The sequence below is a fragment of the Podarcis melisellensis genome (assembly GCF_964234715.1).
Source record: "Podarcis melisellensis genome assembly, chromosome: 8".
Taxonomy (NCBI): Eukaryota; Metazoa; Chordata; class Lepidosauria; order Squamata; family Lacertidae; genus Podarcis; species Podarcis melisellensis.
The window spans coordinates 85,833,422-85,849,844 of record NC_138540.1 but is presented as its reverse complement, the minus strand read 5'-3'; the positions used below and the strand labels follow the sequence as shown (position 1 = coordinate 85,849,844).

Sequence of the window (16,423 nt, the reverse complement as noted above, 5' to 3'; positions counted from 1 at the left end):
GAAGGAAAAGAAAAAAGAGAGGGAGGGAGGGAATCAAATTGGCTCCAAGCCAAAGGCCAGGCGGAACAACTCTGTTTTACAGGCCCTGCGGAAAGAAATCAGATCCTGTAGGGCCCTGGTCTCATGAGGCAGAGCATTCCACCAGGCCGGAGCCAATGTTGAAAAGGCCCTGGCTCTGGTTGAAGCCAATCTAACTTCCTTAGAGCCTGGGACTACTAGGGTGTTGTTATTTATGGACCTTGAGGCTCTCCGTGGGGCATACCAGGAGAGGCGGTCCCGTAGGTATGAGGGTCCTAGGTTGTGAAGGGCTTTAAAGGTCAAAAGCAGCACTTTAAATCTGACCCTGTACTCCACCGGGAGCCAGTGTAGCTTGAAAAGCACTGGGTGAATATGCTGATGTTTTAGATGGCATCACAGGCATCTTTCTTTGAGCATATCTTAAACCATCTTAATAGCCATTTCCTTCTAATACTTATTTTGTTTATATTCCATATTTCTTCCATGAGGAAACTCAAGACAGCACCAGTAGTGTTTTTAGGCATTTCTTCACTCGGTCATGGTACCCATGCACCTTCAGACCATAGCCCTGGAACCATTTATATAGTGCTTTTAGAGTTTTTAAAGCTATTTACTAACATTACTTTGGTAATTACTTTGTTAAGACAACAAAGAGTTATGGCACCATAAAGACTTAACTCACTTATTAAGGCATATGCTTTCATGGATCATAGTCCATTTCATCAGATACACAAAGTGTTTCATGTACAGATGGCTTGAGGGGAGAATTATAAACAGTGAGGCCACAATGAAGTGAAATGCAGAAAAGTACAGAGAATATTACATGATGAACAGTGGCCATTCACAAAAAAAGTTGTTGATAATGCATACATCCTGGCATTAAAAAACATGTTGCAATTAAAAAAAAGAGATACTTTGCCCCAGTTTTGAACTCGGGATAATACTCCATGGATCTGGTGAAGTAGACAGTAGTTCACAAAAGTGTGTGCAATAATAGTCTTTAAGGTGCCACAAGACTTGTTTGTTTCTATTGCGTAACTGGAAAGTACCTTGGCACAAGCCCTTAACGCCACCTGCAAGGCAGGTCAGTATTATTACCATCCCTGTATTTGAAGATTTTGTGTGTTGGGGCTGAGGCTGAAAGCGTGTGGCATGCCCAAAACAGAGTTGCCAGCAACGTGCTGATTCATAGTTCAATCTTTCTGCACCTGTACCACACCGGGACTCTGAAAACTGAGATCTCTCCTAACGCTCCATTCTCAATATTAGTCCTGTAATTGGCAGCAATAGGTAGGGGGAAGAAAAGGTTGGTGTGGCTGTTCAAGAAAATGTACTTGAAAGTTTGCCTGGCAACAGTCGAGGCTGAAAATGCTGCCATTTGGCCAACATGATTGTGACATCACTGTTCCCTCAACGATTACTTATTCATCCCGAGCTGGGTTCTCAAGTCTTGAATCCTGGCAGACCCCAAAAACTTGTCAGGCGCTCCTCCATTGTCTCCCGAGGCCGGCAGATGCGAACTATCAACTGCGTGTGCCACTAGAGCATGGTCTACCTCTTCCTCTGCTTCCAGGCCAACTGGAAGGAAAGGAAGAAGGTGGAGGGAGAAGCGTGGGGGTGGGAAAGGAAGAGAAAGTCAGGCAGCTTCGCTAGCTGCACACTGATGGGAGGTCATCTCCAGACAACTGCAACTTGTACCATTCAAGGATTCCAAGGCAGATGATGCCTCCTATACAAAAGCTGGAGAGAGGTAGAAATTATTATCTACGACCATGGGAGTCCGCCTCCTACAGACTCAGGCCATTGGTCCATCTGGCAGGGTTTCAGACCTAGAACATTCCAAGCTCTACCTGGAAATGCCTGGAAATTTGGGACTTTTAATGTATACTCCCAACACAGAAATGGCCCTCCTCCAAAATTCAGGCACCACCCAAGTCTGTTTCTTGCCTCTTCTGTGCCTAACTGAAGCACCCTAGGATGAGCATTGCCCGCTGCCATCTATGTTGGGATTGAGCCAGCAAGTAAAAGGAGGTTCCGTTCACTTACCACCACCCTCCACCCCACTGTTCAGAAACAACACTCCTGATCCCCTCTCCAGCTGCAACAAGAGACCATTAAGGCCCAAAAGACAGCAGACTGCACACAGTAAATGGTCACTCAGATTCCGCAGTCCTGCTGTCCAGTTCACCTCCAACCCAAGAAGTCCTGATGAATGGAGGTAGGGGAAGAAGGTGGTTTCATATTTCCTCTCCCACATAGGTACACTTAAAAGGATGAGCCCCTCATCTTCCATCCATGTAAAGACTGCAGTTTCCTAGGCCTGACAAGATTTTGGGACTTGCCATTATCACCTGGAATGAGAATGAAAACCCAGCTCACTAGCTAAGACTCATAATCAGAAACGGGAGGAGCAACAGTGATGTCATAATCCTTATTATCCACCAACAAGGCTGCATTTTCAGGCTCCAGGATTGCAGTTTTGAGCTGCCTTAAAAATACTTAAAAGTAATGGGAACTATTAACAGCTACAGCAGTGGTTCTTTTCTGTATAGCTATTGACCAAATAACATACATGCAGATATGTGACATTTTGGGGAAATCCCCAGTGTGGTGGTTGGGGGGGGGGCTACAGATATTTTAAATTCCCACTAGAAACTACAATTCCCAGGATTCTCTGGGGGACATCATAACAATGTTATAAAAGCTAATATGAGTCTGTAGTGTAGATACTTTACTTGGTAGGATAACCTCAAGCGGGTGGTCTCAAATTAGTTAGCCATAGGCAGCTTATTAGGACAGGGTTCTTGTGGGAAACACCCGGTACTGCACACTTAAGGATCCAGGGCCATGCAGGTCATGAGGTTTTCCCCCCAGGTAGTAATATCAAATCACATGGGCTGTATATTTCGTCTTAGGTTGAGGAGAAGGAAAGCCAGGATGATAAGGATTTCCAAGAAGGCATGCAAAAGAAGAGGAAGAGGCGATCTCGTCCGAAATCTCTCTTCATCCCACCTCCTCCACCTGTCCTCATTGAGATACAGCCTGGCACTGGGGGATGCTTTCAGAGTAACCTCCGTTCGCCTGTCTTCCTCATGGACCACCTCATCCAAGGCTTAGTCCAGTGCTCCCCTTATACACCACCTCCGATGCTCTCTCCCATTCGTGAGGGGTCAGGGCTGTATTTCAACACACTCTGCTCTTCCTCTACAAATGCTGCTTCTACCAAGATGTACACCTCTGTTCTAGGTATTTAAAACAACCATCTTTCTATGACTGAATATACAAAGGAGTATTGTACTGAGTGAGGCCGCTCATTCATACGGCCTAATGCTATTTAATCTGACTGGCAGCAGCTTCCTGCAATCTTCACTGTTTATTGTTAACATCATTATGATTATGATTATCATTATTACTATTTTGTAATTTTAGGTGGAATGGACGGAGCCCTTTTGTTCTCTCTTGTGAAAGATACCACCAAAATCAGCATAGAACCGTAAGTAAGGGAAATAATGACAATGGTAAACAAATCCAGTAATATCTTGTGCTATGTTCTTTCTCACAGATTTGTAGCTGGGCACATGTAAGAATGTTGTGAGTCATTCCAAGATTCTTACACCCTATGTTTTCTAACCACATCATCGCTGCTTGGCCATTTCAGATCTCATTCGCTTTAATTTAAGAACAAACACTCCCTGCGTTCCAGACTGCTTTTTGTGCAGCTGTTAGGTGATTACCATCTGCTTTCATTACTTGTGCTTTGTTTACATTTTGACACTGAAAAGCAATTACTCCCTTACAGGATGGAGGAGGCTATTCTTGTGTCATTAAAGTAATCAGCACTCTGGTTATCTCTTGGCCTGTTCCAAACAAGCAATTAATACCCTCGGGAGGAAAACCACAAAAACCTCCAGCAGATAATGTCCAGAATTAAGTCACTGCAGCCTGTAAAACACATGGATATTAAGAGGAGTGTTAGATTTGCCAAAAAAAAAAGCAATCTATCTATAAACAGCTGCAGTTCCAGGAGAACCCAAGTGCAGGGATCCCTCACAGAAGCCATTCCAAATCTTAAAAACCTTAAGATTTGAACTGACCTTTAAAGCAGAGTAATGAAATACTGGCCAGGTTGTTTTGCAGTACAGGCACAAAGTCATGAGAACATCCTTGAGATCCATTTTAAATTTAGGAAGACTTCCACTTTGTTTAAAAGTTAATCAGGCCTTTAAAATTGTGGCGCTGTCAGGTTTTTCTGTAGTAGTTCAGTGCTACTTCATCTGTATGACAAAACAAATATTTCATCCGCTGAAGTCTCATAAGGCTCACATGAACCAAATCCTTTAGTTATAATTAAATAGACAGGATGGGAAGAACACTGCCAACGTCTTCGACAGAATTAGAATCAGAACAGATTGAAACCAGGATATTCACTGTTTTCTTTAAACTTTACCTCTCCTCTCTGTTCAGGACCAAACTAGACAATTGTTAAATTTGTGTCTGTATATCAAGTGTCTTGTTTTTACTTTTAAAATAGCCCTGTGGAGGAGGCTATTGGGCTCAGTGGAAGTATCTGGTGGTGGGATAACAACTTGGTGGAAGTGGGGGTACAGATTTTTACCAGGATCATGACACAGAAAAAATGGGTTTAACCCTACCCGTATGCTATGATCCCAATTCTGATCAGGCCCTACCTCTGTATTTTTTTGTAAAGTAAATATGCATGCATACATATACTTAATGACTCATCTAGCTTGGTCCTTGGTGAAATCCAGTATGATAATTGTTTATTTTCTGTTAGTATTTTTAGGCTTAACCTTTAGGAGATTAAGCATTTTAGTCATTTTGCACTACTGTTTGGATGCATATCATGATTTTGCCGGATAATGGCAGGTGTAGGCCAAAGTGCAGGTACCCTTTTGCTGGCTTCGTTCTGTATAAGGCCAGACTTGTAAACAACCCTTCTCTCTCTCCAGCTATGTGTGCATTTGATGTCCCGCACAGGTGTGTTCTGCAGACTTTTAAAAAGACCACTCCTTTATTTGAAATGCTTTAGAAAGGGGACCCACCAGCGGCTTTAGCCATTGAGACATACAATTTATTGCAGGTCCAAGGGCAAAGAGGTAATTCTGTTAAGATTGGCTAGGGTTCCCCTTGAGTTGGTTGCTTTGCAATAAACTGAGAGAGGTGAGAAGTGTGGTTTAAATATAGAACTGAAGTAGAATAACTTTTGAACATGGAGCATCTTCTGAGTAAAGTCGGTTGGAATGACCTTTCAGCCGTGCAGCAAAAAAAAAAAAGCAAAACCCAACCCCCCCCTGCCCCCCAAGTAATCCAATGGTTCGTGTTTTGCTAGTGCCCTAAGACCAAGGTTCAGTTTTATGAACCTAGAGAAGCTTCTCAAACAAAGGTCTTGAGCAAATAAAAATACTTTAAACAACTGCTTGTAACTTCTCAGGGTGGAAAGGATGTAGGTTTTTGTTCCAACAGTGTCTCTGCTGGAAGGTAAACTTTAATACGCCTGCCTCTTCATGCATATAGAGACTGAGGTTAACAAAGCCCTAATCATTAATTCTGTGTTGTTTTTTTTAAATGGGTTTTGGCCTTTTCATCATTAGTTCTTCCATTTACCTTTGTCTTTCATCCTGATGTTCCTTTCAGTCCTTTAGCAGGTTTACTTGGTGTTTGGATGCATGTAGTCTTTTATTTATTACCGTATATGTTGTTCAGTATTTTTCGTAATAATCATGTCTCAAAGCACCCACACCAGGTGGTACGTTTCTGCTGCACCCTGGCCCCCCACAACACTTGACTCTCATTACACCCCAGGGTTGTTTTACTACAGCACAGCAAGGTTTACTGGTTCATGTTTGTTTTGGTTGCCACATTCACCTTGCAAAATGCTGTATAGAATATGGTCATGAGACAGGATTCCTCTCAGAGAACCTAGGGCGGGATTGGATGAGGTTAACTGGTAAGCTGATAGCACAGAAGAGGTAAGGCTTATGTAGCAAGAGTGGCTTTGTCAGAAATAGCAGCAGGTTTTTGGATTAAAGGCGGAGGAGGTGAATGGGGTGGTAGAGGGAACAGGGAGGCCGTTTCTGGCACAAGAAGCAACGTGGAGGAAGGGGAGCAAAGGAAAGCTCAGCAGTAGATGAGCCTGAATGCCAAGTAGCTTGCCATGCTGGAGTACTGTTAACAAGATTGGGTTAACGTGCCTGTGGGTTAAATGTACCCAGTAACAAGATAAATCCGTAACAGGATTAGCCTCTGATTAGTCAAAGTGAGTTTTGTGTAGGTCTTGCTGGAGCAAGTATGGAAAATGGCAGGTTCCCTCTGCCTGGCATCAGAGGCAGCTGTCTCAACGAATGCTTGTGTAGATAATGGGGTACCTTCCCTTTTAACATACTACATTTTTGAAAAGCAGGGGGAGGGGACCCTTAAGAAACTGCTCTGCCTCATCATTTGTGGTTCTTGTTATTTCTTCCCTTACACTTTTCACTTCTGCAAATTCATCTCCTTAGTTCCCTTCCAGTCCTTGTTCCAGCTGTTCTAGATTCCTATTGCCTCCCTTCCCTTCTTTCCCCTCCATTCAACCCCACTCCTCCCTACAAAACTGTTTATGTGCCAAACTTAACACAGTGTGGTGTAGTGGCTAAGAGCGGTGGATTCGTTATCTGGGGAACCGGGTTCGCGTCTTCGCTCCTCCACCTGCAGCTGCTGGGTGACCTTGGGCCAGTCACACTTCTCTGAAGTCTCTCAGCCCCACTCACCTCACAGAGTGTTTGTTGTGGGGGAGGAAGGGAAAGGAGAATGCTAGCCGCTTTGAGACTCCTTCGGGTAGTGATAAAGCCGGATATCAAATCCAAACTCTTCTTCTTCTTCATTTCTTTTATGTGTCCAGGTAAGGTTCCACTATCCCTCTGACTCTTTTAATCACCCACTCTTCACCTTTGCCTTGTCCTCCCCTAGGGTCTAAACTGTAAGACATTTGTCCCTTCTGTCCATCACTTGTAAAGTGTTGAATAAAATTGTCCCAACAAACTTGGGGTAAGTGCAGAAGTGCTTTTGTTTCTGTTTCTGTTCCCGAGAGATTGTGTACTTTCAAGCCTTATGGACCATCTATTCGTGTGGAAATAGCAACTTGGAAACTTCCCCTCTTTATCTTCCATGTTTGGCTTAATTTTAATTTTACCATCTCTTGCTTGTTTATTGTTTCTCATCCCTCATAAGCCTTCACATTCTCTTTCTCCCCCCCCTTTTTTTTTCTTTACCTCATCCGTCATTTCAGGCACATCAACATTGGAAGTCGTTTCCAGGCAGAGATACCTGATCTTCAAGACAGATCCTCCTTAGAAAATTGTGAGCATCCAGCCTCACTAGTGTGGAAGCCGTGGGGAGATATCACAACCAACAAAGAAACACAGAAAAGAGGTGTGCAGAAATGGGGGGGGGGGGAGTTTTCCCACCTGAGGCTAACCCTCCCCAATCATACTCCATTTTTCTTTTCTTCTGTTCCGTTGCATTTTAATTACTCTTGTGCAGACATTTGTTCATGCTTTTTAAAAAAATCTCACTTGCAGTAACAGATCTGTTAAAATTGGCCTGCTCCAGTGCGATGCCAGGGGGAGGGACCAACCTAGAACTAGCTGTGCATTGCCTGCATGAAGCCCAAGGAAACATTCTGGTAAGATGCAATAAATTCACACTGGGCAAAACGCACTGGGTCTTAAGAACGTAAGCATAAATTACCCTGCTGGTTTAGGCCAGTGGCTCATCTAGTCCTGTTCTCACAGTGGCCAACCAGGTGTCCCTATGGAAAGCCCACAAGAAGGACCTGAGCACAACTGCCCGCATCTGATTCCCAGCAGCCAACGTTCAGTTCATTCATAAAATCATTAACATACTACCTCCAGCAGCGGAGGTAGAACATGGCCATTGATAGCCTTATTCTCCATAACTTGGTCTAATTTTTTAAAGCAATCTAAGCATGTGGCCGCCGCTACATCTTGTGAGAGCTGCTTTGTTGGACTGTTGAGAATCTCAGGTTCGTTGTTTTGAAGGCTTTCGTAATTTCGGGGTTGTAGGCGGGTGGCGCTGTGGGTTAAACCACAGAGTCTAGGACTTGCTGATCAGGAGGTTGGCGGTTCGAATCCCCGCAACGGGGTGAGCTCCCGTAGCTCGGTCCCTGCTCCTGCCCACCTAGCAGTTCAAAAGCACGTCCAAGTGCAAGTAGATAAATAGGTACCGCTCTGGCGGGAAGGTAAACGGCATTTCCATGCGCTGCTCTGGTTCGCCAGAAGCGGCTTAGTCCTGCTGGCCACATGACCCGGAAGCTGTACGCTGGCTCCCTCGGCCAATAAAGCGAGATGAGTGTCGCAACCCCAGAGTCTGTCACGACTGGACCTAATGGTCACGGGTCCCTTTACCTAGGCTTGAGCCAAAGTATCGGTTTAATTTATTTTGGGAGTGCCCATAGCTGAATGGCACGATGCATGTTTTGTGTGCGGAAGGTTCCATGCTCAATGCCTAGTGTCTCCAGTTAAAAGTTTCAAGTAGCTAATGTCATGAAAGACCTCAGAGAGACAGTGCTAGTCATCATAGGCAAGACTCTAACCTGGGTGGATAAACAAATAGCTGGACCTGGTAAAAGCAGCTTCCGATGTTAAGGAATATTGACAGAGTTTATTAAATCTGGGTTTTTTTGGGTGCGGGGAGAGCAGTGGCTCAGTTGCATGCAAATACACTTCAGTGGAGTAATCTGTTAATGGACTAAAGTACAGTGGTACCTCGGGTTAAGTACTTCATTCGTTCCAGAGGTCTGTACTTATCCTGAAACTGTTCTAATCTGAAGCACCACTTTAGCTAATGGGGCTTCCCACTGCCACCGCGCCGCTGCCACGCGATTTCTGTTCTCATCCTGAAGCAAAGTTCTTATCCCGAGGTACTATTTCTGGGTTAGCGGAGTGTGTAACCTGAAGCGTCTGTAACCTGAAGCATATGGACCATATATGCATAGTCCATTGTCAGGCCTAGTTTGCTTTGCCTCCGTTGGTTTCATATTGGTGATGAGCCAGTGCGCGGCCACTTGATGCCATGCGCAGCATACTACTGGCCAACACACATCCGCTGTATATTGCTGCACAAACTGCAGAATCCATACTGTAGTCTCTTTGACATTGGGGGGTGGCAGAGAAAGTCAGTGCAGTATGGCTCGCCCCATACGTATTATGCAGCCTTGTAGCAGTGGAAACAGATGCACTAAGGCAACACTAAGAAGAAATATTTTCCAAGTGTTTGTGCAGAAACAGTACCGCCTTGGGCAGCTGCCAGATGTCAACTGATAGGGAGACTGGACTCACTAATTGCAGTTAATAGGAGTCGGTCTCTTTCTCTCCCTTGTGGACAAGTTCCCTTACTTGTTTCTACTTGGAGGGAGTTATGACAGCTTTCTCTAAAACAATTACAGGACGCACTGGAGATGCTGTTACTCCAAGGACCACAGAAGCCTCCCTTTCACCCTCTTGCTAACTATCATTACTCAGGTAAAAGCAAATTGCCTACATTAGGATATAACCATTGCTTCCATGAAACCCATAAGTATTAACAAGTTGCCATAGCGGCTACATTCGCGCTGCACGGTTTGTGGCTTACCATGCACGAGTTGATCGCGCCAACTTTGCTTCTCTCCAGCAGCGCTGGTGGGAAACAAACCACGATCCCTGGCTTAGCATTGCCTCAGAATTCTGCACAGAGGATTTTAAAACACTTGGATTGCGTTTAATGCAATTCTGAACCTCGTAGTTCTCAAGCAGAGTCCTGCTCCAATTGTCCTTTGGGAAAGGAGAATATAAGTGTCTAATGAAATGCAAATGCACGTTCATTGCCCCCAAAATGGTGCAGAACATCGTTCAAGTGCTATTGGCTGACCTCTCCTCACAGTGACTCTTAGCATGTGGGGCCACATAGCGGCATGCAGTGGGAGAAGCATTCTAGCATGTGGAAGAAAATAATGCTCACTAATGTGTGCATTCTGCCTCCCAGTGTTGGAGCACCATTCTCTCTGAGCAGTTCACATTGTGTCAGCCCATTATTAAAATAGCTTTTGTGTGATGGTGATGGGCCCCATATTGAAACTTCGTAGAAAACAGATGTTAATTAAGGACACCAGAGGTTCTGTACTGCTAAAATTTCTAGTATTTTTTTTTTTTAATGAAGGGGGGAAATTGAAGGTTGTGACCTTAAGATTAACTGTAAGCATGCAGCAAAATTAAGTACAGCCAAATACATCCCCTCCAAAGCTTTATGATTTCATCGTTTAGGTTTCAAAAATAGCAGAAATGTTGAAGCTAACATCGGAATTAGAGAATTGAGCATTATTTGTCCATTGCTGGATGAGAAATATCGTTAACATGCTCTCACCCTTGGTTTTTAATACTATGAAAATAATGTGAGCTGTATTAATCTTGGCAATGGATTTTAAATGCTAATTATAAACAAACCAGAGGTCCTGAAGAAATTTCCAAACACATTGATAAACTCATTATGCAGGTTTCCAGTTCAGGGAGAGTAGGCAGAAGAGGGGCAATAAAGATTTTAGTTTTGTGAGAGCAATGGACCATTAAGCAGACTGCCTGTCTCCTGTTTCTTGTTGCACCTCCAGGTTCACATCTGTGGACTCCTGCAGAGAAGCAGTTGTTCAAGAAGGCTTTTGGCTTGCACAAAAAGGATTTTTACCTCATACAGAAGAAGGTAGGGCCTTCAGTTGGCCGTGGAGCCATCATTCGGGCTGCTTCATCTCACAAAATAAAGTGTCTCCCCTCCAATATTTAATCTGAAGGTTATCCAATAGTGTTTGGGGTTTTTTAAACCCTATTTTAGAATCTTTTGTTGGCGTTTAAAGCCCCTGATTATGTGGTCATGTGTATTATAGCATCTTGGGATTATTTTGCGCAAAGAGGTTCCCTGCTCACAAATTGCCTGAGTCTGAATCTAATCCCAGATCCACAGGAACAGAATGAAGAGAAAATGAAAACAACATATATGCTGTACATTTAATATTGCATCAGTTGCTCCTTTGTTCACTTTGAATTTTTCTCCCTTTCCCCCCCCTTCCCCCCATCCTTTTCAATAGATACAAACTAAGAGTGTTTCCCAGTGTGTTGAATACTACTATAGCTGGAAAAAAATACTAAAATTTGACACCAGTCGAGCACAGTTAGTAGAAAAGAGGCCCAAGAGAGAGCAGGATGAGGTAGAAATGGATGAAGAAAAGGTATATAAGAGATTGATGGGGATCTGGCAGAGGTTTGACTGACTGATTTAAAGCTGTGCCCTTTACCTTTCCCTCCCTGCTTTAGGAAAGGTAACATTCACCGCAGCAAACTCTCCTGGGGACAACGGCTTTTCCTTACCAGCTTCCTCACGCATCTGTTGAAATAGATGCTTGTCTACGAAAGCTCATGCGGCAATAAATGTATTGGTATTTAAGGTGTCCTGGGACTCTGTTGTTTTTACTACGAAAGACTAAAGTGTCTGGCTCTTTTTTAGGGCATGGAGGAGAAGCTCGGTTACCATAGCTGTAGATGCCCTCCGTATCATTCATGTGCCCTTTCCTTTTTTTTAAATGGTGGGGGTGGGGTTCTGATGGGGGCAGTGACATATATCGGGCAGGTGAACCTATCACAGAATCGCTGCACCCTTTGCAATGGCTGCCGTTGGATCATCTTGTGTCTCTTTTAAAATCGGTCTTTTGATCAGCACAATCACACTCTTTTTGCTCTAATTAAAAAAAAGAAGTGAAATGCCTCTTAAATGAAATAGCATTTTAGCATTATAACGCTATGTTTAAAACAGTGCTGAAAAACCAAAATCTCTTTTCTGGTCACTGCCATTGTCACAGGAGTGACCAGAAAGGTGTTTTGTTTTGAATCACTATTTTATTAGCAGCTTTGCATTACAGCACAAATAACCTTTTTTAAAAGAAAACACTTTAACAAAATGGAAAACGGAAACTTTTCCAGCTAACTTTAACTACCTTGTTAACATGGCAATGACTAGAAAGGGTTCTTTTTCTTTCCCCATTAAAATAAAATGCATCATTGTGCATTCATTCAAACATTTATACTTTGCTCTTCAGATGGAAAAGCTCCCAGAGCGGTTTACAAATCAATAAAATTAACACCATCTCTGCCAGATTAGGCAATATTTTAGCTAAACACTTTGGAGTTTGGTATCATCAGTAAACAATCTTGCAATAATTTTTCCTTTATACTTATTGATGGAGATACAGATAAGTTAGGACGTCTGTAATCTCCACTTGAAGGATCACTTTGACATTTCATTTTAAATTCATTACCTTTGCTACCTTCTTAAGAGAGCAATATCTGATATTTTTGACACTGATTTTGAAATATTACTTCCTTGACGTTAAGTTTTTCAAATACTGTGAAGTCCATATTGATAGTTTCCTTCTCTGTGATGTTTAAATCAGGTTACTTCTAACTTGGAAATACCAGTGCCCTATAGGGGAGTTAGAATTCATCCCCCCCCCTTTCATTTCAGTTTCTTATTTTTGTGTCCCGCCCTGAGATCCCTTTGTGAAGAAAGGCAAGTTAGAAATACCTGAAAATAAATAACGCTCTTTCATTTAAGTGGTATTTCACTAATATATATATATTTCAAAATATTGCTGGAAAAGACTAATTAAAATGGCACCTATTGTAAAGGTTAATTAATGGTGAAGGTGCACTGAGCTTCAAGCGACTGCTGGGTTAAATTGCACCTTCTCATTTCCTGCCCATTGCATTTATGTCGTGCCCCCTGTTGTGGACAGAACAAAATGGGATGTACATACAGAAGAAGGTGTAGTATCCCCAATAGTGTGGGAGGTGCATTGCAATTCTACTTGTAGCTTTCATCGGAAAAGCAGCAATTGAATATCGCTAGGAGCCACCCACTCTGGAGGCCGCTCTAGGCTGACCCATCCATTCCGGAAGGAGTGTAAGAACTGTTCTGTTGGTTTAAACTGCCTCTTCGTAGATGCAGCTTGTGCATTTTCTCAGAAGGGCTGAGTATTTGATTTTATCCTTAAAACAGCAGCTGAGGTTCTCAGGAATCCAAATCTTGCGCCAGTTCCACATTCCATATAGAATTGGGTACAAGCGAAATTATGAAAGGTGCCTGCTCCAAGCCCTGGTGAGAATTCATTGTACCACTGGATATGTAAAAAACGATACTTAACAACTTTTGATAAAAAATGAAGCACATTTGAATCCTCGCCCCAAAATAAACTGGATGAAGGGGCAAAGCAGACATGATGTTGTTTACATCATTCATTTTCTTTAGTAAATATCAGCAGTGTTGTGGGAGTGTGGCCTTTAATATTTTGCCCTTGGCTGTGGTCCGTGTCTGAGCGGGAGGAGCTGGAACTGATTCAGATGAGGACCTTAACCCAGGGCAAAGAGTTAAAGATCTCCATCCCCATGCTGCTGCTATTTGTTCCAATAAAAACAAGCACTTTGCAGCCATTATGTGATTAACATCATGCCCCCTCCCTTTAACCCTTCATCTAGTTTGCTATGGGAGTGAATGGAGTTCTGGTCCACATCTTGCCTCTGAATCTTCCGCATCTCTTGAATACTTACATTCCTTTCAGTGTGGTTCAGATTTGATACCATCTCAAAATGCTAAGGTGCCACCAAGCATCGCCAGCCACATTGGAAAGATAATGAATTTATCTTCGGATTCTTTATTGGGCTTTGCCAGAGGCTTAATAATAGTGTGGGAAGGAAAATTACTTCTGTGTAAAAGACCAATGTTTCATGACTTGCAGATAGCGTGCAGCCCAAAGAAACGGCACTGCCACCTGCCTAAACAGGAGAATAAGCTAAAACCCAGGAATTACAAAAAATCAGCACAGAGCACTTTCAGTCCAGCCAGCAGCCAGAAAGAAACTTTAGATAGGCCCAGAAGCACAGGCAGTCAGGGTGTGTTCCCGTGTAAAGAATGTACAAGGTAACAATTCAACGTTTTGGTTTCTCGTGCCATTTTAAAAAATAAGTCCACTTGGTGCTTAGCCATAAATTTGTCCCCAGCCCCCTTCCCTTTTTATAGTTGGCTTACTATGGCACTTTGGGCAGGGTTCACAATTTGTGCCCATCGCTAAGCGAGAAAGAAAACCCCACCCTTTGTCAGGGGGGAGATCATATTCTTCCTGTTGCACCGAAACTGGGATTATGCGTGCGTCACTCTTGCATTGCTGTAGCATCTCACCTGAGTACTGAAAAACCCTGGCCTTTATCTCCCGTTTACATCTAGAGTGTTTGACAAGATAAAAAGCCGGAATGCTCACATGAAGCGCCATCGGCTGCAGGACCAGATGGAACCGATGATAAAGATTAAGTGGCCCATGAAGCATCTGAAAAATGAGCCAGAGAAGCAAGAAAGGAACTCGGATGTTGATTTCCTCCAGTGGTAACTGGGAAGGCGCAGTTTCAGGGTGAGATTGCTGGTCAACTAGAAAGTGCCAGTGAAACCAGCCAGGATTTGAGTTTTTGGTGTGTGTCTTAACCCTATAGCACCTGTTCATTCGCAGGGACGCAGGTGGCGCTGTGGGTTAAAGCCTCAGCGCCTAGGACTGCGGCGGGGTGCGCTCCCGCTGCTCGGTCCCAGCGCCTGCCAACCTAGCAGTTCGAAAGCACCTCCGGGTGCAAGTAGATAAATAGGGACCGCTTACCAGCGGGAAGGTAAACGGCGTTTCCGTGTGCGCCTCTGGCTCGCCAGAGCAGCGATGTCACGCTGGCCACGTGACCCGGAAGTGTCTCCGGACAGCGCTGGCCCCTGGCCTCTTAAGTGAGATGGGCGCACAACCCCAGAGTCTGTCAAGACTGGCCCGTACAGGCAGGGGTACCTTTACCTTTACCTGTTCATTCACTTGAGCGGGTTGAAATTAGGTTCGTGCGCTCTACAGAATAGCCTCTTTATGCTACTGGGAGCATAGGAACTGATTTTTAAAAAAAATAAATAAAAATAAATAGCTTCTAGCTTGAACTCGGCTGGACTAGAAGCAGCAAATAAGTGCTCCGTTGCACTTTCAAATGGGCATCCATTTGTGGCTATTGCGGGGCAGAATTTGATGGTATGGATGGCACAGGGCTGCTATCCAAAAACAGCCGATCTGCTTTTCTGACCTTCCATAATGTCTAGTAGCGAAATTCAGCATGTGATTGGACATCGCACTGTGTCTCAACACCCGTGGAGGCAGCCAGTGACGAGAGAGGGAGCAGGGGAATCCTGAGTGTTGGTATCACATCACGTGATGCGTTTCACAAGATGGGGCAGAGGATGAGGAGAACACGCGGGGGAAGCCTTGTTGCGGCAATGGTAATCCTTGTGTAGGATGGGATCGTAGGATACCACCCGCGATTCCATTTTCGGGAGCAGCCCTGTGCCAGCCAGGACATCTAGTGAAAGGCAGGGTGTGCTAGGTGTTGACTTAAGCACCATTAAAACTTCAGCTGGGGTCGGGTTTGACGAAAATAAAAGGCAGGATTATGGCATTCAGTTGGCTCATGCTTGAATTTACCATAGAAAAGGAGGTGTGTGAGTTAATTGAGTCTGCATTAAATTCCAATTATCCACAGTTGTAAGGATCCTATACAGCTGCCAATAACTGTAAAATAGCTTTTGCTCAATTACAGGGATGCTTGTTCGTGCTTTTGTTCAATTACAGAATGAAAGCCCTCGTGGTTCTGCTGAAATGTTATGAGTAACCCCCGTTCTCCCGCTCCCTCTCTTCCAGGGTTCTGTTATTTTTTTGGAGGACGGACGGAGTAGGCCAATCAATGAGAAATCACCATTGTATTTAGGATCTTTTTTGTGATTGATGTTCACACAACTGCTTTTTGATTCACGCTGTAGTACCACATTGATCTGCGTTATTGTTATTTTGTATGCACTCACAGTGTTGCTTAATTAAATTGGGTTCCACAACTGAAGTTGTAAAGTCGTCCTGGATTCTTACACCAGAGGATAAACATCCAGACATGTGTGGAGTGAAGGGGGCAACAGCCATCACAGTTGCAGGTGGGACTCAAACTACAGGCCTTCTAGGAGCTGTGCTGGACTGCGGTATACTGAGCCACTCCAGCTCTTTGGAAACCATAGATTTACCTGGGCCCAGTAATTAGAATAGCACTTTCCCTTATTCAACTGCAGGAAAACTGGCTGGGTTAGGGTTTCTGTGTGTATTTCCCTTTTGTCAGTAAGTAACAGTGTGTTCAAGAAAGAATTTGTGCATCTAGCTTGGGTCTCCAGCCGTTTTTGAACTACAATTCCCATCATCCCTGACCACTGGTCCTGCTAGCTAGGGATAATGGGAGTTGTAGTCCAGAAACATTTTGCCCAGCCC

General features: G+C 43.9%; 1 protein-coding gene across 7 annotated transcripts in view; it reads left to right on the top strand.

The window, feature by feature from the left end:
• ZNF541 (zinc finger protein 541) overlaps positions 1 to 16,010 on the top strand; it is a 42,278-nt gene extending 26,268 nt beyond the window's left edge. For 6 of the 7 annotated variants that reach the window (XM_081921906.1, XM_081921909.1, XM_081921908.1 and 3 more), the window contains 10 exons: positions 2,934 to 3,264; positions 3,448 to 3,511; positions 7,304 to 7,446; positions 7,596 to 7,699; positions 9,482 to 9,557; positions 10,676 to 10,764; positions 11,147 to 11,287; positions 13,847 to 14,028; positions 14,332 to 14,512; positions 15,815 to 16,010. In XM_081921906.1, coding sequence (XP_081778032.1) covers positions 2,934 to 3,264; positions 3,448 to 3,511; positions 7,304 to 7,446; positions 7,596 to 7,699; positions 9,482 to 9,557; positions 10,676 to 10,764; positions 11,147 to 11,287; positions 13,847 to 14,028; positions 14,332 to 14,491 — 1,290 coding nt within the window. In that variant the 3' untranslated portion in view covers positions 14,492 to 14,512; positions 15,815 to 16,010. Of the gene's footprint in view, positions 1 to 2,933; positions 3,265 to 3,447; positions 3,512 to 7,303; positions 7,447 to 7,595; positions 7,700 to 9,481; positions 9,558 to 10,675; positions 10,765 to 11,146; positions 11,288 to 11,372; positions 11,507 to 13,846; positions 14,029 to 14,331; positions 14,513 to 15,814 lie in introns of those variants that run through there. The other variant, XM_081921911.1, reaches the window with a different exon arrangement.
• The last annotated feature ends 413 nt before the right edge of the window (positions 16,011 to 16,423 follow it).